This window comes from Gasterosteus aculeatus, chromosome 1 (assembly GCF_964276395.1).
Source record: "Gasterosteus aculeatus chromosome 1, fGasAcu3.hap1.1, whole genome shotgun sequence".
Taxonomy (NCBI): domain Eukaryota; kingdom Metazoa; phylum Chordata; class Actinopteri; order Perciformes; family Gasterosteidae; genus Gasterosteus; species Gasterosteus aculeatus.
In genome coordinates, this window is record NC_135688.1 from 27,326,710 (window position 1) to 27,345,381 (window position 18,672).

An 18,672-nucleotide genomic window follows, 5' to 3' on the forward strand; every position below is an offset into this window, starting at 1 on the left:
ATTTTCTTCTCACAGATGAGGACACAGTGTAATATTAATTAAAGTCCAAATGTTTCAATTACAGAGAACATGGTTAAAGTGGGAAAATAGAAGATGAAACACGGACATCTAGTGGCCGTTTAAAGAGCTGCAGGGTGAAATCCGTAAATGTTTTATTCCCTCAATGCATGAGAACAGCAGTTTGACATGTATATAACTAAATAAGACCACTGAATTTGTATTAATGTCTGAGTGTGTTTATGCACTTTCCTGAGAGTGTTTATGCAGCGTGATCCAACGGCTCTCTTTCTGCAACACGCGAGAGGCTGAGGAACCATTGACTCAAATCTTGGATGGCGTTCTCGTGACGAAGTCTCAATCACAGGCTGTAAAAGAGGACAAGGACACCACGAGCACAAATGCTATCGTCTCCGCTCTCGATGGATGGATGTTTAATGGCTGTAGTATATTAAATAACGGTAGTTTTTCCGCTGCAGACTCAGAACGTTCTGTTCTGCGGTTTAAGATGTTGAGTAAGATGCTTGTTTCCTACCCTGTGACTGCTCTTCTACATTGTGCCATCACTTTGCATTTCTGCAAACCGTCTCTGCATCCTTCGCTCAGTCGACTGCTCCCCCTCCAGTCCGTCTCCTCGCCACATCCCTCGGAACCCCCCCCCCCCCCTCTCTCTCTCTCTCTCTCTCTCGAACCAAATAGCGAAGTAGTGGAACTTCCTGTGTAGTTTGTTTATATTACAATCAATCAAATCCAAATGAAACTGTAAAACAAACTATTTTATTATCAGAACTGCATACAGAACTGCTCACGATCATTATTCATGATAAGTTTAAGTTTAAAATCGACCTATTTACATTTTCACCTGGCATGCCGACCTTCGGACAAACGTTTGTCATGCAGTAAGTTGTGCGGCATGCTGGTCGGTCCGGATCTTCTCTTCTCACACAGAGGGCTGTCCTTCGTTGATGAAGCTGAGCTTGGCGGTGTGCTCCCCCCACTCCACCTGTTGCAGGTCCGGGTGGGGTTCTTGCAGGCGGGGATGAGACCAGGGAGTGAGCTCAGCCTGGGACAGGAGGTGGAGACGGGACTGAGGATGCTCACGATCAGGCTCTGATAAGTCCACCAAAAGGGGAGTGATATATGACGGGTGGGTTGATGAGGAGAGAGAGGGGATGGAGGAGGAGGAGGAGGGTAGGGGGTGTGGCATGACTGTGTACTCGCGGGGAGAGCTGTTGAGTGACGGCGGAGCCGAGCGATGGCAGACTGGTGGAGCGGTGCAGGTGGGATCAAGAACCCGAGGAGGATGGGAGATGACGGGGCGAGAGGAGGGACACTGCAGCGTGTCAATCTCTCCGGGCAGCGGGACGGATTGATCGCCCAAACAGTCCGTGGGGGCGCGTTGGGCGAGGAGGGCCGGGGAGCAGCTGTGCGACAGGACGCTGGGAGGCGGAGTCACAGGTATCGCCAGCACGGAGGGGCTGTGGAAGAGGGGCTTGAGAAGACGAGTCATTTCCTGCAGCTCCTGACTGACAGCGGTCACCTGATGGGAGAGGACGCTCATCTGGAGAGACGAGAGCCAGAGAGACGAGTGATGGACGGGTGAAGGACGAGTGATGGACGGGGATGGACAAGTGATGGACGGGTGATGGACAAGTTAGGGAAGGTTAACCAGTTAAACAGTTTAGACTGAGCCAAATGTTACATGTAACCATAATAATTAAAGCTAATTAAAGATCAAGAAACATATACTTCATGATGCATAACATATATACAACGTAGAATAATGAGAAATCTTTCATTTTAAATATCAGGCAGACCTTCATCAACATCAAAATAAACACAGCTGGGCAACATGTAGAAATCAAATATTATAATGTTTTTTTTTTATATAAAAAGGATCCGACTTTAGCACCACTATTATTATGCTGGTAATCAGCATTACCTCGTGTTTCAGCATAGCAATAGTCTGCATGGTGTCGTCTTCCTCGCGGGCCGCTGTGGACGGATACAGTAATGCAATTAATACACAACAGCTGATTGATAATTAAGAGGAGAGTAGTTGTGTCTTTGCCGCTCTGCACATCGCCTCGTTCGTGTGTGTGTGTGTGTGTGTGTGTGTGTGTGCGTGCGTGTGTGTTGACCTGGGGCACCTGAATCAGGGCTGGGGAGGAAACTCTGCGTCGCACTGGGAGAAAAATCAAACTTCTGTGCAGAACCACTTTGGTTCTCCGTCTCGATCCCATCAACAAACCTGCGGACCGACGGGAAGAGACAACCAGAAAAATGAATATATAAGCACACGGTACCAAAGTACCACCAATTACATCATTCATTAATACAAACTGGACATGGTTTGATCTCCAAAACGACAACCCGTCGGCAAACGGGCGGTTCCTCACCGCGGGCTGAGGTCCGGCTGCAGGCAGCTGAAGCGCACCACGGGGATCTGCAGGCTGGCGGGCCGCGAGGGGTCGCTCGCCGCTCTAAAGGCCCTCTGGGGGAGCAGCGGGGAGCGGAGGGGCGAGCGCAGTGGGGAGCGCAGGCCTCGGCCCAGCCGGCCCAGGGGAGGCATCTTGGGGACAGGGGAGTGCTCCCCCTCGGACCCCGATCCCTCCTCCACCTCCTTGATGGAGGCGAGCTTCTTGGGGATCTCTCCGTTGCTCTCGCAGTCCGCCTGAGGAGCGTAGAAACACCAGAGAGAGACATTAGTTTCACCTTTTAATTCAATATGTTGCTGTTACTCTGCGGCCACAAGGGGGCGCCGCTGAAAGCGCCAAGAGTTGCCATTCACAACAGCTGCAATGCTGCTGCTGTCCATTCAGTTTGTCAGAAGCGCTCCCATTGACAACCGAAGCACACGACAAAGACACTCAGCTCCTCCAAAGATTTTCCCATAATTAAGTTGAAAAGATTCAACCTTTGTAGATTGTTATGACTCCTGACGAGTAACAAAACAGACGGTAACAAAAGTGGAATATATCTGCAGTCAGATTGTTGTTGGTGGCACGTGGGAGGTTATTGGCATTATAAGCTGATTAAAAAACTAGCAAACAAATCCCATTTCCGCCTGCCCCCACCACGCCCTCCCCAAGTCACTACAGCCCTCCCCCTTCTCTCCCCTCCGTTTGTTGTCTCACCCATCCTGTCTTAGGCTCACACGCTCGGCTGGTATTTTTAGATCGCAGGTTTAATTTTAGCAGTGGTTTGCCTGAAGGGAACCGGGCGGAGAAGCGAGTGTTTTGAATTCCAGTGTGTGTGTGTCTGTGTGCGTCTGTGTGCGTTAGCTGCACGTGGCACCCTTGATTTGCAGCATGCCACTTTAAGGGCATCACCAAATTCCACGCGTGTCTTTGCAGGCGTAAAGAAAGAGTTGCATGTTGAAATACGGTCACTGCACACTGTGATGTGAAACGGGCCAACGCGTGTATCTTACATGTGAGTGAGCATGTGTGTGATTCTGAATCAGCAAATGTGCGGCGTTATGGTTTGTTTCTGTGCGGGAGCCGCATGTGTGAATCCCTGCGGTGTTTGATGTGAGCGTGCATGCGTGTGTCGGCACGTGAATGCAAATTCACTGCCTCTTCCTCCTCCTTTCATCCTGATGTTTTCGGGTCTTGTCTTCATCTGGTTGTTGTTCTATATTTATCTGGCGAGGGACAACCCGCCCCCGACAGCGCTATTTTTACTCCCACTCCCAGGGGAGAAGGAAAAACTGCTGTTGGTGTTCTGCATTCATATTTTTTATGAAAGTTTGCGTGAAAGTTTTTATGTGCATGTTGACGTTCAGTTTCTTTCAGTTTGGTTCGGAGCCCAAACTCTGCATTAATAAATCAAACTGGCTCGGAGGACTGAACATTTTCGAGTGGAGGAGATGGGGAGAATAAATTTAGTATAATAAAAAGGCCAGAGAGCAGCAAGAGCAGCAAAGAGTAGAGGAAAGTAATGTTACAGACGACGTCTGCCCACAGAACAGTCTATTGATATTCCCAACATGCTGCATGAAAGAACTTTCAGGAGCAGGTGTATTACTGTTATGACTGTTGTTACACACTGTTATGTGATATCTACGCAATTCATTTCCACCTCTGAGAATTGGCTTTGTGTCAAACACGGCCACTTCTAATGTGGTGGAATAACCTCTATTTTCAGCTCGATGACAATAAACAGCACCATTTGTTTGCGCCATATATTTGCGCTTTTATGTTTGGAAGGCTTATATTGATACTTCTGAGCACAATTAATTAACCTTTGCTTTAGTAAACTTAACAATGCCAACTGAGGCTTGACAGCCGCGCTCAAATGACAGCTGCCCATTATGATTCCCTCTATAACTGAATCACATCCTTATTTATTTACCTGCATCTGCTTGTTAGTGTTTTTTTAACCAGTTATCAGTGAACAGGTTTTTTGTCTGTTTGGATGTATCGTCCCCTGGCATTTCTCTGGGACCTCTGCTCTAATTAATGAGCTTACTCACAGCGAAATGTGACTTAGTTATTTCCAGTACACGCTGGTTATTCATGTGAACACTACAGCTGAGATTCCATCTGGAAATCCCCGGCTTCTGAATTCATGTTTAGCTCATGTCTGCTGGCTGAAGCTGCGTCTCCGTCCTCGCTCCCCGTCCAGATGGCTAATCCCCCTTCAAGTGCATCACTCCGGCGTTGCGTAAAAACGGGTGCAGGAGGTCACATCTCAGTCTAATCCAAAGAAAACAGAAAGCGTCTTCCTGTGGGTCTCACCCAGAATTGGTGGCTTATGTGGGAATAATTCTATATATAATAAATATAAACAACCTAACTAATCAAGATTTAAATGATGTGTATTAGCATTTTCTCTGATTTTTCCTGATATTTTGCCTTCGGCGTGATCCACAGTGAGAACATCCTCCGTGCAGGAGGGAAAGCGCGACACATCCGGGACACACAGAACCAGATAAGTGACAGGAGATGGATGGATGCGCTAAACTGAATGTGTTTAATTGTCCCCAACTTAACCGTCACAACTAAGACTTGTGCTGCAGCTTCATGTCCTGCGCCCGGCTCGTACCTCGGTGTCGTGTCCCTCCCGGAGGTTGTACGTCAGGTCGTGCTGGATCTCGGTGATGAACTTCTGGGCGTAGTCGGGGTAGAGGCCGAGCACCTCGCGCAGGCCTTTGAGGCTGATGTACTGGAGGTCACAGTAGGTCAGGGCCTTCACACAGGCGTTGGTCTTGATCACTTCCTCCTGGGTCAGACAGTCCGAGCCAATCAGGTCGCCTCGACCTGGAAAGCATTTTCATCTTTCATGCTTATTTACTGGAGTGGGATAACACCCTCAGGACCGTGCAGTTATTAAGAATAACACACTCAAGAGCACAGAGGAGGAATGTACGGTTTGACTATTTTGTTTTTCAGCATTATTCTGTTTTTCTACTGCGCCGTACCTCGCTGCTTACTCCACTGCTGTAAATCCAATGTGGCACTGCCACATTGGATTTGTGTGCGCAAAGAGGAGGAAAGCAGGCAGCGGGAAGGGAGAAAAAAACAAGGCACAAGGGAGAGAAACCAAGAGTGTTTGAGAACCGTGTGTGTGCACTAATGAGTTGCTTCTGTAGTGAGCAGTAAAGTCATTATTTACACTAGTTATTCATGAAAAAAGGGTATTGGAAATGTGCTCCCCCTGCGTTACATGAGCTGAGCAGATTCCAGAACTGTTTGTGTTTCTTTATTGTGTTTCATCGATGCAGAGGAGGGCGTGTCGGTGTACTTTTAGTAGGACAATGTTCTGTAGGGCTTCTATTGTGGAGGCAGGTGTCAGCTTCCAGGTGCATTAATTAATGCAGTTGATGGATTTCATGTTGGGCCTCTGGCCTCTACCCAACTGGCCCCATCATAGGTCGAGACTATGGGAAAATTGCAGTTTGTTTAAAATTTGATTGCAGCACTTGGCTGCTCTTCCTCCCCATGAAAATATAAAATATTTATTGCTGGATTTCACAACAACTTCCTCAGGAATAAAATCCTCTTCTCATCTCCTGCTCGTAATGATTCAAGACTCTTAAAAAGAACTTCATGGTCTCACTCCAGTATATTTTGTGAATTAACCACAAACCACAGCATTTTTTCTCACACACACACACACACACACACACACACACACACACACAGTCTCTGACATCTCTTTTATCAACTTATTTATGAACCATGAACTAAATGACTCACTCGGACTGCAGGTCCAACGGGCGGCCGTTGTTATACTGACACACTTAATCAACACAGTTCTGAGCAGGTCTCTCAATACAGCATGCGGGATGCAGCCGGGGTGCTGTCCATGGTGCTGAACCTCAATGTGTTATGGGGTGTGAATTGCATGCATCTTATTATGTATTATGTCATCTCATATGTGCATTTTTATGTATCGGCTGGTACTGATAGTTCCTAATTCTGAAAAACCCGATAATTAAAACGAGGACGACAATCAATAAATACGTACTGAAACACAAAATGCACAAAATGCTCTGTTATTTACCGAGAATGGCCTGCACAGTGTTGTCCTTAAGTACTTCCATGGAGCCAGAGCACACAAAGTAGATGGCCTGCAGGGCGTCTCCCTGGCGTATGAGGAACTCCCCGGGAGCGCAAAAGGACGTCTTAATGATGAGGGAGAGCGAGCGCAGACACCCCCTGCTGGCCGACTCAAACAGCGACAGCTGCAGCAGCTCGTTGTTCAGATGCATGGCGATGTCGGCCCTCAGCTCATCTGGAAAGTCCTTCAGCAGCTGTGTAAGGAAAGAGAACCTTCAGTGAAACCAAGGCGCACAAAATAGGATTTGATTGATGATCCCTTTGTGTGTCATCCTTTGGATGCTATTGTGTATCATAATTTGATCTCTTATCTCTACCACGTTTAGTGACTTAATGTATCGCCGTCAGTCCCTCCTACCTCGCTGACATCGATCCCGTTGTTGACGGACCAGGTCGTCTGGAAACACTCCATCATGCGTTGCTCAAGGGCCTTGGGCAGCCGGTGCACACGGATAAAGTCCTTCAGGTCCTTGGTGCGGGTTTGGTAGAGGGAGCGGCGCGAGTACATCCTCTGGATGATGGCGGTCACATTTCCAAACACCACAGCATGCATCAAAGCTGCGCAAGCACCACAAAGAAGCCATTATTCAGTTATCTGACACGAGCAGTTCATGGTGCGGTTTCGGGGGTATAGAAACAAAATAGTGACATAATGAGCATTTATTTTTTCGACTGTTCTGGTGTTCATCCCACCTCCGATCAGCATGGTGCAGATGGAGAAGATCTTCTCGGCGTCTGTGTTGGCTGAAACGTTGCCGAAGCCCACGCTGGTGAGACTGCTCAGAGCGAAGTACAGCGACGTCACGTAGGAGCTCCTGACGGACGGGCCGCCGCTCAGCGTCGTCCCCGAGCCGCCGGCCGTCCTCGCTCTGGCCCTGCTGCCGTTCCCTTGGCCGGAGCCCGGCAGCCCGGCGGACCCGTGGAGCGGCTCCACGTCGGGGACTCCCAACAGCGAGGTCAGCGGTGCCAGGAAGTACGGCGTTCCCAGGCGTTTGGCCAGTTCATGGAGCCAGCCTGGTGGGAAGAGGGCCAGTTTGATGATGCTGGATTGCTTGATTAGCTGAGACAACTTGGCTTGAAGGGAACACTAATCACTTCAAGTGCTGGCACAGGCCACAGAATATAAGCTTCTATTTGCATACACACACATGTGTTTTTGAAAGTGTTTTTATATATTTCTCTTTGGTAAACGTGACTCAGCAACCATTGCGATGGACACTACGTGTGTACCACGTCTGTACAAGGGATTGATTAAGTAGAACATGAGCAATCAATACATGTCAGGGTTTGACATTTAATTAGGCAGATGAAAGAGCAGGACATGACGGGACCAGCGTGTTCTAATGTAAATGAATAAGCTGTCGCCGAATAAGAACCCTGGAGGAGACTTGTGATGCGTAAATGCATTCATAAGATGCTTCTAAAAGCCTCTGATTCACCCATGATTAAACACTCATTACACCCCACAGCTCCCCCCCCGAGTCTCCTCCTGCCACATTCCACATCACAGGGCTGTTGTGGACAGTCTCCATCTTTACAGCCGTTACAGAATTGCTCCGTGCAGTTGCAACAGACACAAACCTATATCCCAGGTGACGGGGCTGTTGCTTTCGATCTCACTGCGTCCGATGAAGTACCAGACGCAGGCCATCCAATGGCCCAGCAGGGCGAATGTGGACATGAGCAGGGTGAGGACCACGGCGCTGTACTGAGAGTAGCGGTCCAGCTTTTGTAGGAGGCGCAGGAGACGGAGCAGGCGCACCGTCTTCAGAAGGTGAACCCCAAAGTTCTGCGAGAGATAGCGGAGTCATGGGTTGCACGGATCTTGTGTATAATCTTACAAGTTTCCCATCTGGAGCCAATTAAAAATCAGCCACGCGTGGTGAAAACTTTAATCAGACATCTTGACAGTGAGCTGTGCCGCCGCGAGCGCTTTCCCGGTGCAGAGACAACATTTAAAGGTTGCTCCACAGATCTTCTGAACCATGTGGCTCAAATGGGATTTAAAATAATTCAGAAGACCGAGTTGAACTAAGGATAAACGTCCATTTGCATGTTTTTACCACAGAAGCCATTCAGAAGAAATCACTGCCATTAAAATCCTGGACTGGAAGAATCCCTGTGGTCCCGCCTGAGGGAAGAATTGCCTCATCAAAAATCCTCCCTTCATTGATTTCCTCGCTCACTTCTGTTTACTGCATTTGCAATCCTGCTTGTTTCAGTCTCAAATAATTGTTCTCTTAATTGAAACAGATCTGGTTTCATCACACCCCTCTATAGGATTCAATCCTCCAGATATCTGCATATGGATCCATTCAGGGAAGGTAATTCAGTAGTCATATAACATCAAGCTCTACCTGAGTCCAAACTGCAACTTTGTTCATAGTATCATCTAATAATGTAGAGTTCCTTCAGATCCAGTGGTCCATCATAGTGTGTGTGTGTTCAACAGCTCTCTACTCCGCATCATCAGGCTAACCTGTTTGTCCTCAGCGTACTCACTAATTAGCACCATTACCGGGTACCCGATAATGGGTTGCTTGTTGACACTAATCTCAGTCTTCTTTCCTTGAAGACACCACAGCAAAAAGAGCAACGGTTTCAACAAATGGTGGAACAGGATGAAACGAGATGTTTGGTTCCTGAGGGTCTTATGCTTCTTTTCTTTACAGAATCATTTTTGGTTTTGGTCTTATCAAATCGGACAGCAGGAGAGCACCATCGATAAACAAATGACGTCTTTTAACACAGCCATCAGCCATTAAGCCTCTGCCACACACACACACACCTAAAGACCCAACAACATGGAGGATGTACTGTATATGCACCAGCTCAATACTCAAAACAAATGTGCCTACATCAAACAAAAAAGATAATATTAAAGTGTGTGAGAGAGAGAGAGACTCACCACACTGATATTGAAAGCGTAGAGCAGGTCAAAGGGCAAGGCGGCGATCAGATCCACAAACAGCCAGGAGGTGACGTAGTGAATGCAGATGCTGCGGGCGTCGTACACCACCTGACCAGATGTGCTCACGAAGGTGGTGCGGAAGTTCAGCACGATATCTGGCACACAGGACTAACTAATTAACAGGTTGTATTTGTTCCTCATGCAGTTGTTGTGCTAAGCTGTGCTAAGAGGCTTCATGAGAAAGCCTTACAGCTTCTTATCTCACTCCCCCCAAATGTTTTCCACACGAACCCAGCTAATCCTTTAACGTGATGCATCCTGATACCCAGATGTGCTCCCAGAATTTTTTGACACCTCCTTAACAATTGTGCGCTTTGGGAGTTGGAGGCAGCTAATTGGGCCAATTAAGGGAGAAGGAGTGGTGGCTTAAGAGCTGCTTGATTAAACATAAACCAGAAAAAAGTTTTAAAATGATATTGAAAACTATAAATGGAAGGGCACAAAAAATGACATTCTTACTGTTGATAAATTCAAGACCAAACACGCGTGACTTTATTTAACCAATTGCCTGATATAGTTTAATCCTCTGACTACAAAGACTCCAGAGCTTTCTCACCGATGATGAAAAGTATCTCCACCAAAATATCGCTGACACTCGGAGGGTGACGTGCCGCCGATGGGCCGTCCTCTCGTATCTCCACCGCGGTGAAGCAGACGTTGTAGGGAACGGTGACGGCCACGTAGAAGGTCGCCAACAAGATCAGCCAATCCCAGCCGGCCTTGAACGCACCGTAGTGGAGGAGGATGAGACGAGACTTCTGAACGTCCGCCACCTTGTACTCTGGGACCGGGTTGGCGTTGGCTCCGAGAACATTCTAGATGTGCAGTTTAGAAAGACACGCTCAAATGATTGACTTGACACTTATGTCCCATATCAAGAGTATATATTTTCTTTACATTATCAATAATTGATCGTCCCTATAGCTTGAGCATCTCCACCAGCCTGCATGAATATGTCCTTTTCATTAGCAGCACTGCTATTCTTGGTACAGTAAAGGTTTCAGTTCAGACGTGTACTTTGACATGGAATTCCACATAATTCAGAGACAAATCTAAATTAATTCTTCATGCTTGGAGATTATATAAGAGAGGAGGTATACAGGAGAGCATGTCTCACATTGTTGATCTTCAGTTTGCTCTTGGTTTTGTCTTGTTTCTGGAGGTGTCCAGAGAGATGGTAGAGGACGGCGCGGCTGCGGCGGCGCTCCATGTTCAGGCCTGGTGGCCGGCTGACCGGATGGATCTCCAAGCCGGTTTCCTCATCTGAAAAATCAAGGACACCAGACTAGAGACAAGGTGGCAGAAACTGCCGTTGTCCAGATCTGTGGCCCCCAAACTCTGATCTAGAGATTGTAACGTGGCTATTATTTAGCCTATCTATTATTTTATTTATTTAGTCTTAATCTAAAAAGTAGAATCAGTTATTTACTTGGAGACTGCTCCCAATCACCCTCTATAATATCACCATTCGTGTCTACGGATATATCCCAGCCTCTATCGGATCATCTCATGTGAATTGTAGCGGAATGGTAAAAGGGCCTCACTTTCCTGTCCGGGCTTTCTCTCACCAGTCTCAGATTCATCGGCATGGTCCTGGTCCTTATTGTCTGTGATGTCCTTATGTGACACCAGGAACAGAACCACCTCACCCTTCTCGTTCTTTATGGGCACAATGTCTAACAGGCACCAGAACTTGGAACCTTCTCAAAGAAAAGAGATCAAAGATTAATTTCACTGACATTTCCTTCATTAAACATAATTAATCTCCACAAAATCTCCCAGCCTTCCAGCCTCACCACTCTTCTTGTACAGAATGATTTCAGTCTTAAACTCCCGACGTTCATCCAGAGCTTTCTGCATCTGCGAGGTGAGGAGATCGCTGGTCTCGCCGCCGCAAAGGAAGTGACACATGCTGCTCTTCTGCATTAGCTCGCCACGGGCGAAGCCAGTCAGCTCGCAGAAGCCATCGGAGCAGTAGACGATGGGATAGACCGACTGGACCTGAGCGTTCCCCAGGACGAAGTTACTGTCTGGTAGGAGAAAATATGGGACGGTTAAAATGGGACAGGAAAGGGAAGCAGAGAAACACAATAAAGATGTTATGAATTTAATAATAGGATTTGTCGCTTGGATCAAATTGTGAACGTGAGCTTTATGGTGTTTCAGAGTTTCCAGAATAATTTACACGCAACTGTTTCATTTGATCAATATAAAATCCTGGATCAAAAGATGTGCTCGGCTGGCAGCTCTTATAGCGCCAGGCTTCAATGTCACTATAAAGCTGCTCAAATCAAGTACATTTCATCTCCTGCTGGGACCCAATGATGGTCTTCAAAAGCATTATTTCACTTTACCAAAACCCTTTTTCTCACTTCAAGAGTTCCAAATGATCTGTTAAAGGAATGTCATATTACTAGATAAACCCTGAGAGTCTACAGTCATGCTAGCAGCCTGTTAACCACTTGTTAGCTAACGCCAGCATGCTAACATGCTAACGCTAAATCTGGCTAGCAGGTGCAATGATTAACGCTAACGGTTACATATTATACTTTCAACAGCTCGGTTTAGCGTACAAGCATAACAACATTATCAGTACACGTGTACATTTGGAGCTAAAACTCAAACTCAAAACGTTATTTAGTAATTAAACAAAAGCCGGAGGAGGAATTTTTGACCTGTTGTTGGCGCGAGGAGAGAAGCTTCAACAATGCATTCCGGTGGCGGGAATCATTTCCAAATTCTATTGCACACCTTCCCATTTGTATCGAGATAATTTAAACAAAGACTGATTTGTCAGAGCCTCATCGCTAGCTTTACAAAAAAAATAAACGTTGTGGTTACTGAATTAAAACTATTTCCGGTAAAGCTTCTTCCACAGAACCGCTTCATGACCATCTCAAAAAGTAAAAGAAAGCTGATCACTAAAAACAAATCATGACCGCTTCACATCGTATCACTCCGCCGATACAAACCCTCGCTAACACCAGAGGCGCAATAGATAGTTCCTACACGAAAATAATAAACAGAAATAACCCTTTAAATAGTGTTTGCTGTCCTGTGAATAATATTACCATTAATTAAACTATGCAAAGTGTCAATCAATAAAAAATATTCTATGAAATAAATCTGAAAAAATATGTGGTTTATTGTTTTTTAATATGATAACAAATACAACCTTATTTAATGTGTTTAATTATTAAATTATTTAGTAATACGTTTAAAATGGAGCAATGGGTTATACATATTATTTATTCATATATACTATAAAAGTATATAAATGCAAACAATAGCATCTCCATTTAATTTGAATACAGAGCTGAGGTGTCACAAAAGCTCCCTCAGTGTCTCCGATTGTCCAATTTCACTGTGACTTCTCGTTAATTCAAAGAAAACATAATTCAAATTCCCTGCACGGCTCTCTTTTTCCCCCCGTGTTGTTCATTCTCACTTGATGTACTTTTCTGCCTTCTAAAGGTCTTCAGTGTAATTCTAGTCTTTGAAGAGCTTTACCTCTGGGAGAATTCAACACGCTTGCTGCTTTTCATTGATATTCACTTCATCTTCTCCCCCCCCCCCACTGTTCCCTTTTACGCTTTTTCTTTGTTCGTGCCATGCCTCTTAACCATCTAAAATATGCCCATTTTCTGCCATTATGGGCTACACACTTTAGTACTGAGAGCCTCAAAACATGCCAAATTTAAATCTTGAAAGTAAAACAGTACATGCTTGTTGGAATCTTGCCATTAAGAATACATTTTAACTTCAAGTTGAGGCTAAATTGTTCCTGCATCGCAGACGTTGTTTTGTGCAGCAGAAGTCACAGCGGACAGTTGTCAGATCGCCTCAGTCTGAGCTCCAACAAACCGTTTGACTTGAATAATTCATTATTCTTATTATGCAACTGAATTGACGTGTGACTAACACATGGTATTCATTCGAGTGACATTATTAAAGGTAATTAATTGAATGGGAAGACTGCCTTTGCAGAGTGTGAGCAATAGCACAAGAGATCAATTTGAAGATGAAAGGGGAACAAACATTTTTTTAACCAGGTCCAGTAAATCAAATCCAGATTTGAACACACCTACAAATGCCTCTGAAGTTATTTCATTGGTCAAAGTAAATCTCAGTGGGTGGAGCTTACATCTGAAGCTAAGCAGCTGGTTTACAAACCACAGTAATATTTGAATGCTCACAAAAACATTATTTCTAATCTCATTTCTGTACGTTACATGAAACTATAAGCAGTCACCTTGCTTGGCACAAAGACAGCTATTACAATATAATCAGCCAAATTCAGAATGGATTCAGGAAATCCATGTGCAGAGCAACTTATCGATTAACCAAATATAGACCTTTAAAAGCTGTGCTATCTGTGCTAAGCTAAGAAAGCCATCGTGCAGATGTAGCTTCATATTTACCTGTTTTTCTGTCGCTCGGCGTGCAACCGTGAGAACAACGCAGCACTCTGGGACTATTGATGCAAAAAGTGTGAGGTCATGTTCCTCTCAGAGAGACAGATGGATTTGCACGGACAACAGCAGCAGCGGAGTAAACTGTGGGTCTGTCTGCAATTCTCAACATAAAGGAGTGTGGCAGAATTTAATAGGATTGCATGAAACACTTCCCCCGGAAACTACTTTTTTAAAATTGAGATGATTAAATGGTAGAATAGAGGGATTCATGAATATTCAAGAGCAGTGAGCACACGTCGCAGCAAACAGGAGTTGTGCTTTTAAGCGCTTCCTCCCGCTCAGCCTCCACGCCGCGTCGGTTGAGCCGAGGTCTCTCGCTGCATCTCTTTAGCACCTGGCTTTGTGCACTGGGGCATTGTCATGTTGAAACAGGAAATGACCGGCTTGATTCGCTTCATTGTTTGGCCTTCATTGTTCAGCCTGGTTTTCTCTTTGCGGGGACCCAGTCAGGCAGCCAGTGACTCACCTGTTTTCAACTGTTTGATGTCGTTCAAGCTTGTGGATATTTATCACAAAAACGAGAATGTTCATTTGAAGGCAGCTCAGGAAAATTGTGAAAATACAGGGGGATGCATCTCTCTATCGGTTCAGCATATAAAGGCCCCACACTTACAAGAGCGTTTTCCCCCCCAAAGACGGCTCCATCTGCTCCGGCTCTAAGCCGTGTTCTCGTGATCTTTTGTTGTACTCATTTCCCGCCTGCTCCCCCGGCACTATGCGCAGCCTGTCACATCCACGCTCGCATCCAGGTGTAATAACGCGTGAGCCCAAAACCACAAAACCACTGTGACTCGGGGAAGCCCGGTAGCACCGGCGGCGACAGCCCGCCACGCCACATCCACATCCACCTAATACACGTTTGCGACACATTTTTTTTTTTCACAGTATTTTTAAGGGGATTACAAGGCTTTTTTTCTTTGATTCATTGCACAAATAACATCATTTTAAAAACGCTGACGGAAAACTGTGCACAGCAACATCCTGCACATTGAAAGGATTCTTTGTTAACGTTAGCCTGCTAACACGCTAGAAAAAGCTTCTAAATGTGTTTGCATGTTGATATATATATAATATATGATCACTGCAGTAGTAGTAATAATAACGTGTTTAATAATGTCATCTGTGATCTGTTCATAATATCACTTGATGGACAGAAAGAAACATGACATTTAAAAGTCGGTTCCTTCTTAAGATAATAAGACGAAGACGTAGCCAAGCCCGATCTTGACCCAAAACATACATTTGTAATGCTATTTGACATTGTTAGATGACATTTTACAGGCTAAGCACTACATTTTTAAACAGGTTATGAATAAACCATCGCCGGGCTTCATTCGCTGAATCATGTATGTAGAACGTTTCATAGCAATCCTTCCACCACACATTCAGCATGCACAGTGCTGACCCACTAACATCGCCATCCAAGGGATTAATTAAAAGCACTGACTTCTGTCCTCATAAATATGCATGCGGTGTATTGAGATATCTCGGGGTTAAAATCTGCCTCCAGCTGAGGGCTTTCCACTGCTGGCAGGAAAATAAATGTAGACAGAGTTCCCCGGAGTCATTAAAGTTTCATGGCAGAGATGGAAGACTCCTGCTCAGCTGAGAACTTCCCCACGACGTTAATAAGGGTGCAGGATGCCGATCAAAACACAGCGGCGCTTCGGACCTGCATCTATCGCTTGGCGAGAGTCACTGGTGTGAATTGATACGGCATCACACTTCTCTGCCAGTCAATTTGGCCCGCTGTGTTTTTGTGCGTGTCCTCTACCTCTCAGTGCGCACACTGTGTTGGCAGCGCCCCACAAACACACACAAACACAGTTGTTTGGTTTGAGAAGCTCATTAAAATGCCCCCCCTGTGTCTGCCAGGAGTTAGAAGCGAGAATGTGCTCATGAATGAAGAACTTAACGTGAGCATTCTTACTCGTATTGTGAGACAAAGCACTTTGCACTTATTGTAAGTCGCTCTGGATAAAAGCGTCAGCTAAATGACATGTAATGTGATGTTGTGTAATGTAACAAGGGCCCACCGGCTCTACATGAGTAAGACACACACACTGCATAGTTGTTTGGCCCGTTTGTGTAGTTGTTTTGTGTTGTTTTAGCTTTTTCCTTTGGTTATTTTGTTTATTATATGGATTGTTTTTCCCATTTTGTAATCGGATCATTGGATCACTTTGCAGTTCTATTGTTCTTTTGTGTTCACTTTGAGTATCTTCCTAGTGGGTTTGTGTCTCTTAAGTCAGTTCTTCCAAGGTCGAGTTGCGGGGAGACAGGGGGGGGGCATCCATGCATTTATTGGGGGTCGTCGTGCACCGGGAACCGCAAGGTTAGTTGTTCGAGCCCTGGCTGCCCCATGTCCCATGTCAAAGTGTCCCTGAGCAAGACACCTAACCCCTAATTGCTCCCCGGGCAGAAAAGGTTAAAAGCCATGGGTTAAATATACAATGTAAGTCGCTTTGGATAAAAGCGTCAGCTAAATGACATGTCATGTAATTGCATTTACTTTATTCACTGCGGTCAAATGATGCGGTTCAGATCCTTCATTGACCGCAAACTGCTGTGAAGACCATGAGTCGTGGCCCCCCCCCACTAAAACCTCTTCAGGTCTAACGGTTCCCCTGAGGGCCGGCATGCACCAAATGAAAGATTCTAATGGAATCAATGCTATCGTGAAACATTACCAGGGGGGACGCAGGACTCCTCTGTAATACCAACAGAGGCAAAATAATGTCCTTACTGCACAGATTTCCCCACAGCGCCATCAGTAGCTTCTCGCTGCAGGAAACCTCCTGTCATCTCCACAGAAAAAGACATTTGTCTGCTTCACAAAATAGAGAGTTCCGCCCTGACATCTCATCAGTTCGCCCGTTTGGACCGTGTTATTCAACAGTGTATGACAGCTGCAGTTTGCATGTTTATTGGCAGTGGTTTGTGTGCAGGTTCGGGCGGACTCATAGGATTCTGTAATGAATTGTGTGTGATATACAGTCAACAATATAACACAACTATCTGTATCACACAGTTCTGCAGGATGATGTTGTTGCGGTTATTTGACAATCCTCAATAGCGAGGTTACATGCAACTTTGACTTAAGAATCAGTTTTGTTTTAGTAGCTGATGTAATGGTTTGAAATCTTTCACTCACTCAAACTGGCATTAATCAACAATGCAGTCCTTCACGGTTTACTGGCGTTGAGGCAGGTTTGAATATTCTGGTAAAGAGTCAATCAAGAGTAAACGAAAAGAGAAAGTTGTCCTCTGGAAGGACAAGCAGACTTTTGGGCGTTTGGTGAATTATTCATGTTTTTAACAGCTTTCATTCATCATAATTCCTTCAGTATCAGCATGCTGATGTCTTATGGCCTTAATCTTCTTAAGCACTTTGCAGGTCTTTGGAGGACTTTGCAATTTAAAAAGCGAGTGGACAGTTCAGATTAAACACATCTTGCAAGATCCGTTGCGCACCACGAAATGAGGGGATTAAAGAGAACTGGGATGTACTCACGGGTCCCGTCGAAACGAGTAGCGATGGTATCCAAGAAGGTGTTCTGCGGCGCGATCAGACCCCTCATCACCGGCATCCGAGAGCGGGTCGAGCCGCGTCTCTCGCGCCGCTCGGAGCCTTGGCTCTCGGCGGCGGGGGCCACAAAGCCCGGCAGGAACCTGGACGAGGTCCCCGGCGCTCCCCCCAACCCCTGGAGGAGGGCGCCGAGCCGATTCACCCGGGACTCCACGGTGCTACGGCGACCACGGACCACCGCGCAGGTGATCCCGCCTGGATGCTGGAGGGGAGAGGACGGAGGGATTGGAGGGATGGAGAGACCGCGGCGAGGATGGTCACATTTACGCACGGGTGTACCGCAAAGCAATTCCCCTCTCCTCCTCCTCCTCCTCCTCCTCCTCCTCCTCCTCCTCCTCCCCCCCTCTCCTCTCTCTTCCTCGCTTTCTCTGTCGTTCCCTTTTTTTCCACGCACACCCACCTCTCCCTCTCTCTCTATCTTTTTTAAATGTATCAGACTGTCCTCACCCCTCAACCGTTGAATGCCCGTTTTGTATGAAAGTTGTGGGATTTCTTACAAATGAACATCTATAGTCTGTGATGTCTCACACTATATGTGTCACCCCACGAACACAATCAATGCCAGGATGGACAGAACATTCAATCGTTTCTGTCTGGGGATTCATGACGTGATCGATTCATTCATTCTCCACCTGTGCATGAATCCAAGATCCCATGCGCCTGTGCGTGTGAGTACACGTCACCAACATGTGGAATCAACACGTCCCTTAAACGGACCTTTGGACGGATGGATGACATAACGCACCCCCATAAATAAATAAATGGGGTGGAATTAGTCCTGTTTGTTACGTCATCGGGTATCAGCATGTATCGTCCTGCAGCTTGTCTTCTCTTTAAAGGTGATCGGTTGTGCGCCTCTTCCCCGTAGAGAAGTACCGTCATACATTGAACACGAGGTGTTGTATCCTCCTGCAGCCTTTAAACGCTGCATGGGCGCCCGGTAATTGGATGCCATCAAGATCAATTGAATGAAACGCATTCAAATAAATGAGAACGTGTAAAATGTTAACGCTGTCGACTCTAAAAGCCCAAAGCTGTGTGTCTGCAGCTGAAACTGAGCGGGAGGAATTCACG

General features: G+C 46.0%; 1 protein-coding gene across 4 annotated transcripts; it reads right to left on the reverse strand.

Annotated features, from left to right (window-relative positions):
* Window positions 1-752: 752 nt before the first annotated feature.
* Window positions 753-18,129, reverse strand: LOC120826593 (voltage-gated delayed rectifier potassium channel KCNH8). Of its 4 annotated transcripts, none has more exons than XM_078104084.1 (15): window positions 17,524-18,129; window positions 11,331-11,564; window positions 11,103-11,234; window positions 10,652-10,797; window positions 10,091-10,349; window positions 9,472-9,629; window positions 8,145-8,352; window positions 7,257-7,577; window positions 6,922-7,121; window positions 6,508-6,757; window positions 5,047-5,261; window positions 2,397-2,671; window positions 2,148-2,248; window positions 1,940-1,992; window positions 753-1,558 (listed from the first exon to the last, which is right to left on the reverse strand). In XM_078104084.1, exons 1-15 carry the CDS (start codon window positions 17,597-17,599, stop codon window positions 938-940), a joined length of 3,249 nt encoding a protein of 1,082 aa, XP_077960210.1. In that variant the 5' UTR covers window positions 17,600-18,129; the 3' UTR covers window positions 753-937. The 4 variants fall into 4 exon arrangements, with proteins under 4 accessions (XP_077960210.1, XP_040044976.2, XP_040044968.2 ...); XM_040189042.2 differs by having other exon boundaries at window positions 2,139-2,248; XM_040189034.2 differs by having other exon boundaries at window positions 11,079-11,234; window positions 17,524-17,922.
* Between the last annotated feature and the right edge of the window lie 543 nt (window positions 18,130-18,672).

What these genes read in the sequence shown, in the direction of transcription:
- LOC120826593 (XM_040189026.2), bottom strand. Translation starts at nt 17,599, where the DNA reads ATGCCGGTGATGAGGGGTCTGATCGCGCCGCAGAACACCTTCTTGGAT. An exon ending in TACTCGTTTCGACGGGACCC is followed by an intron (nt 11,565 to 17,523) that starts GTGAGTACATCC and finishes TTCTCCTACCAG; the next exon opens with ACAGTAACTTCGTCCTGGGG. An exon ending in GAGAAAGCCCGGACAGGAAA is followed by an intron (nt 10,798 to 11,078) that starts GTGAGGCCCTTT and finishes TTGATTTTTCAG; the next exon opens with ATGAGGAAACCGGCTTGGAG.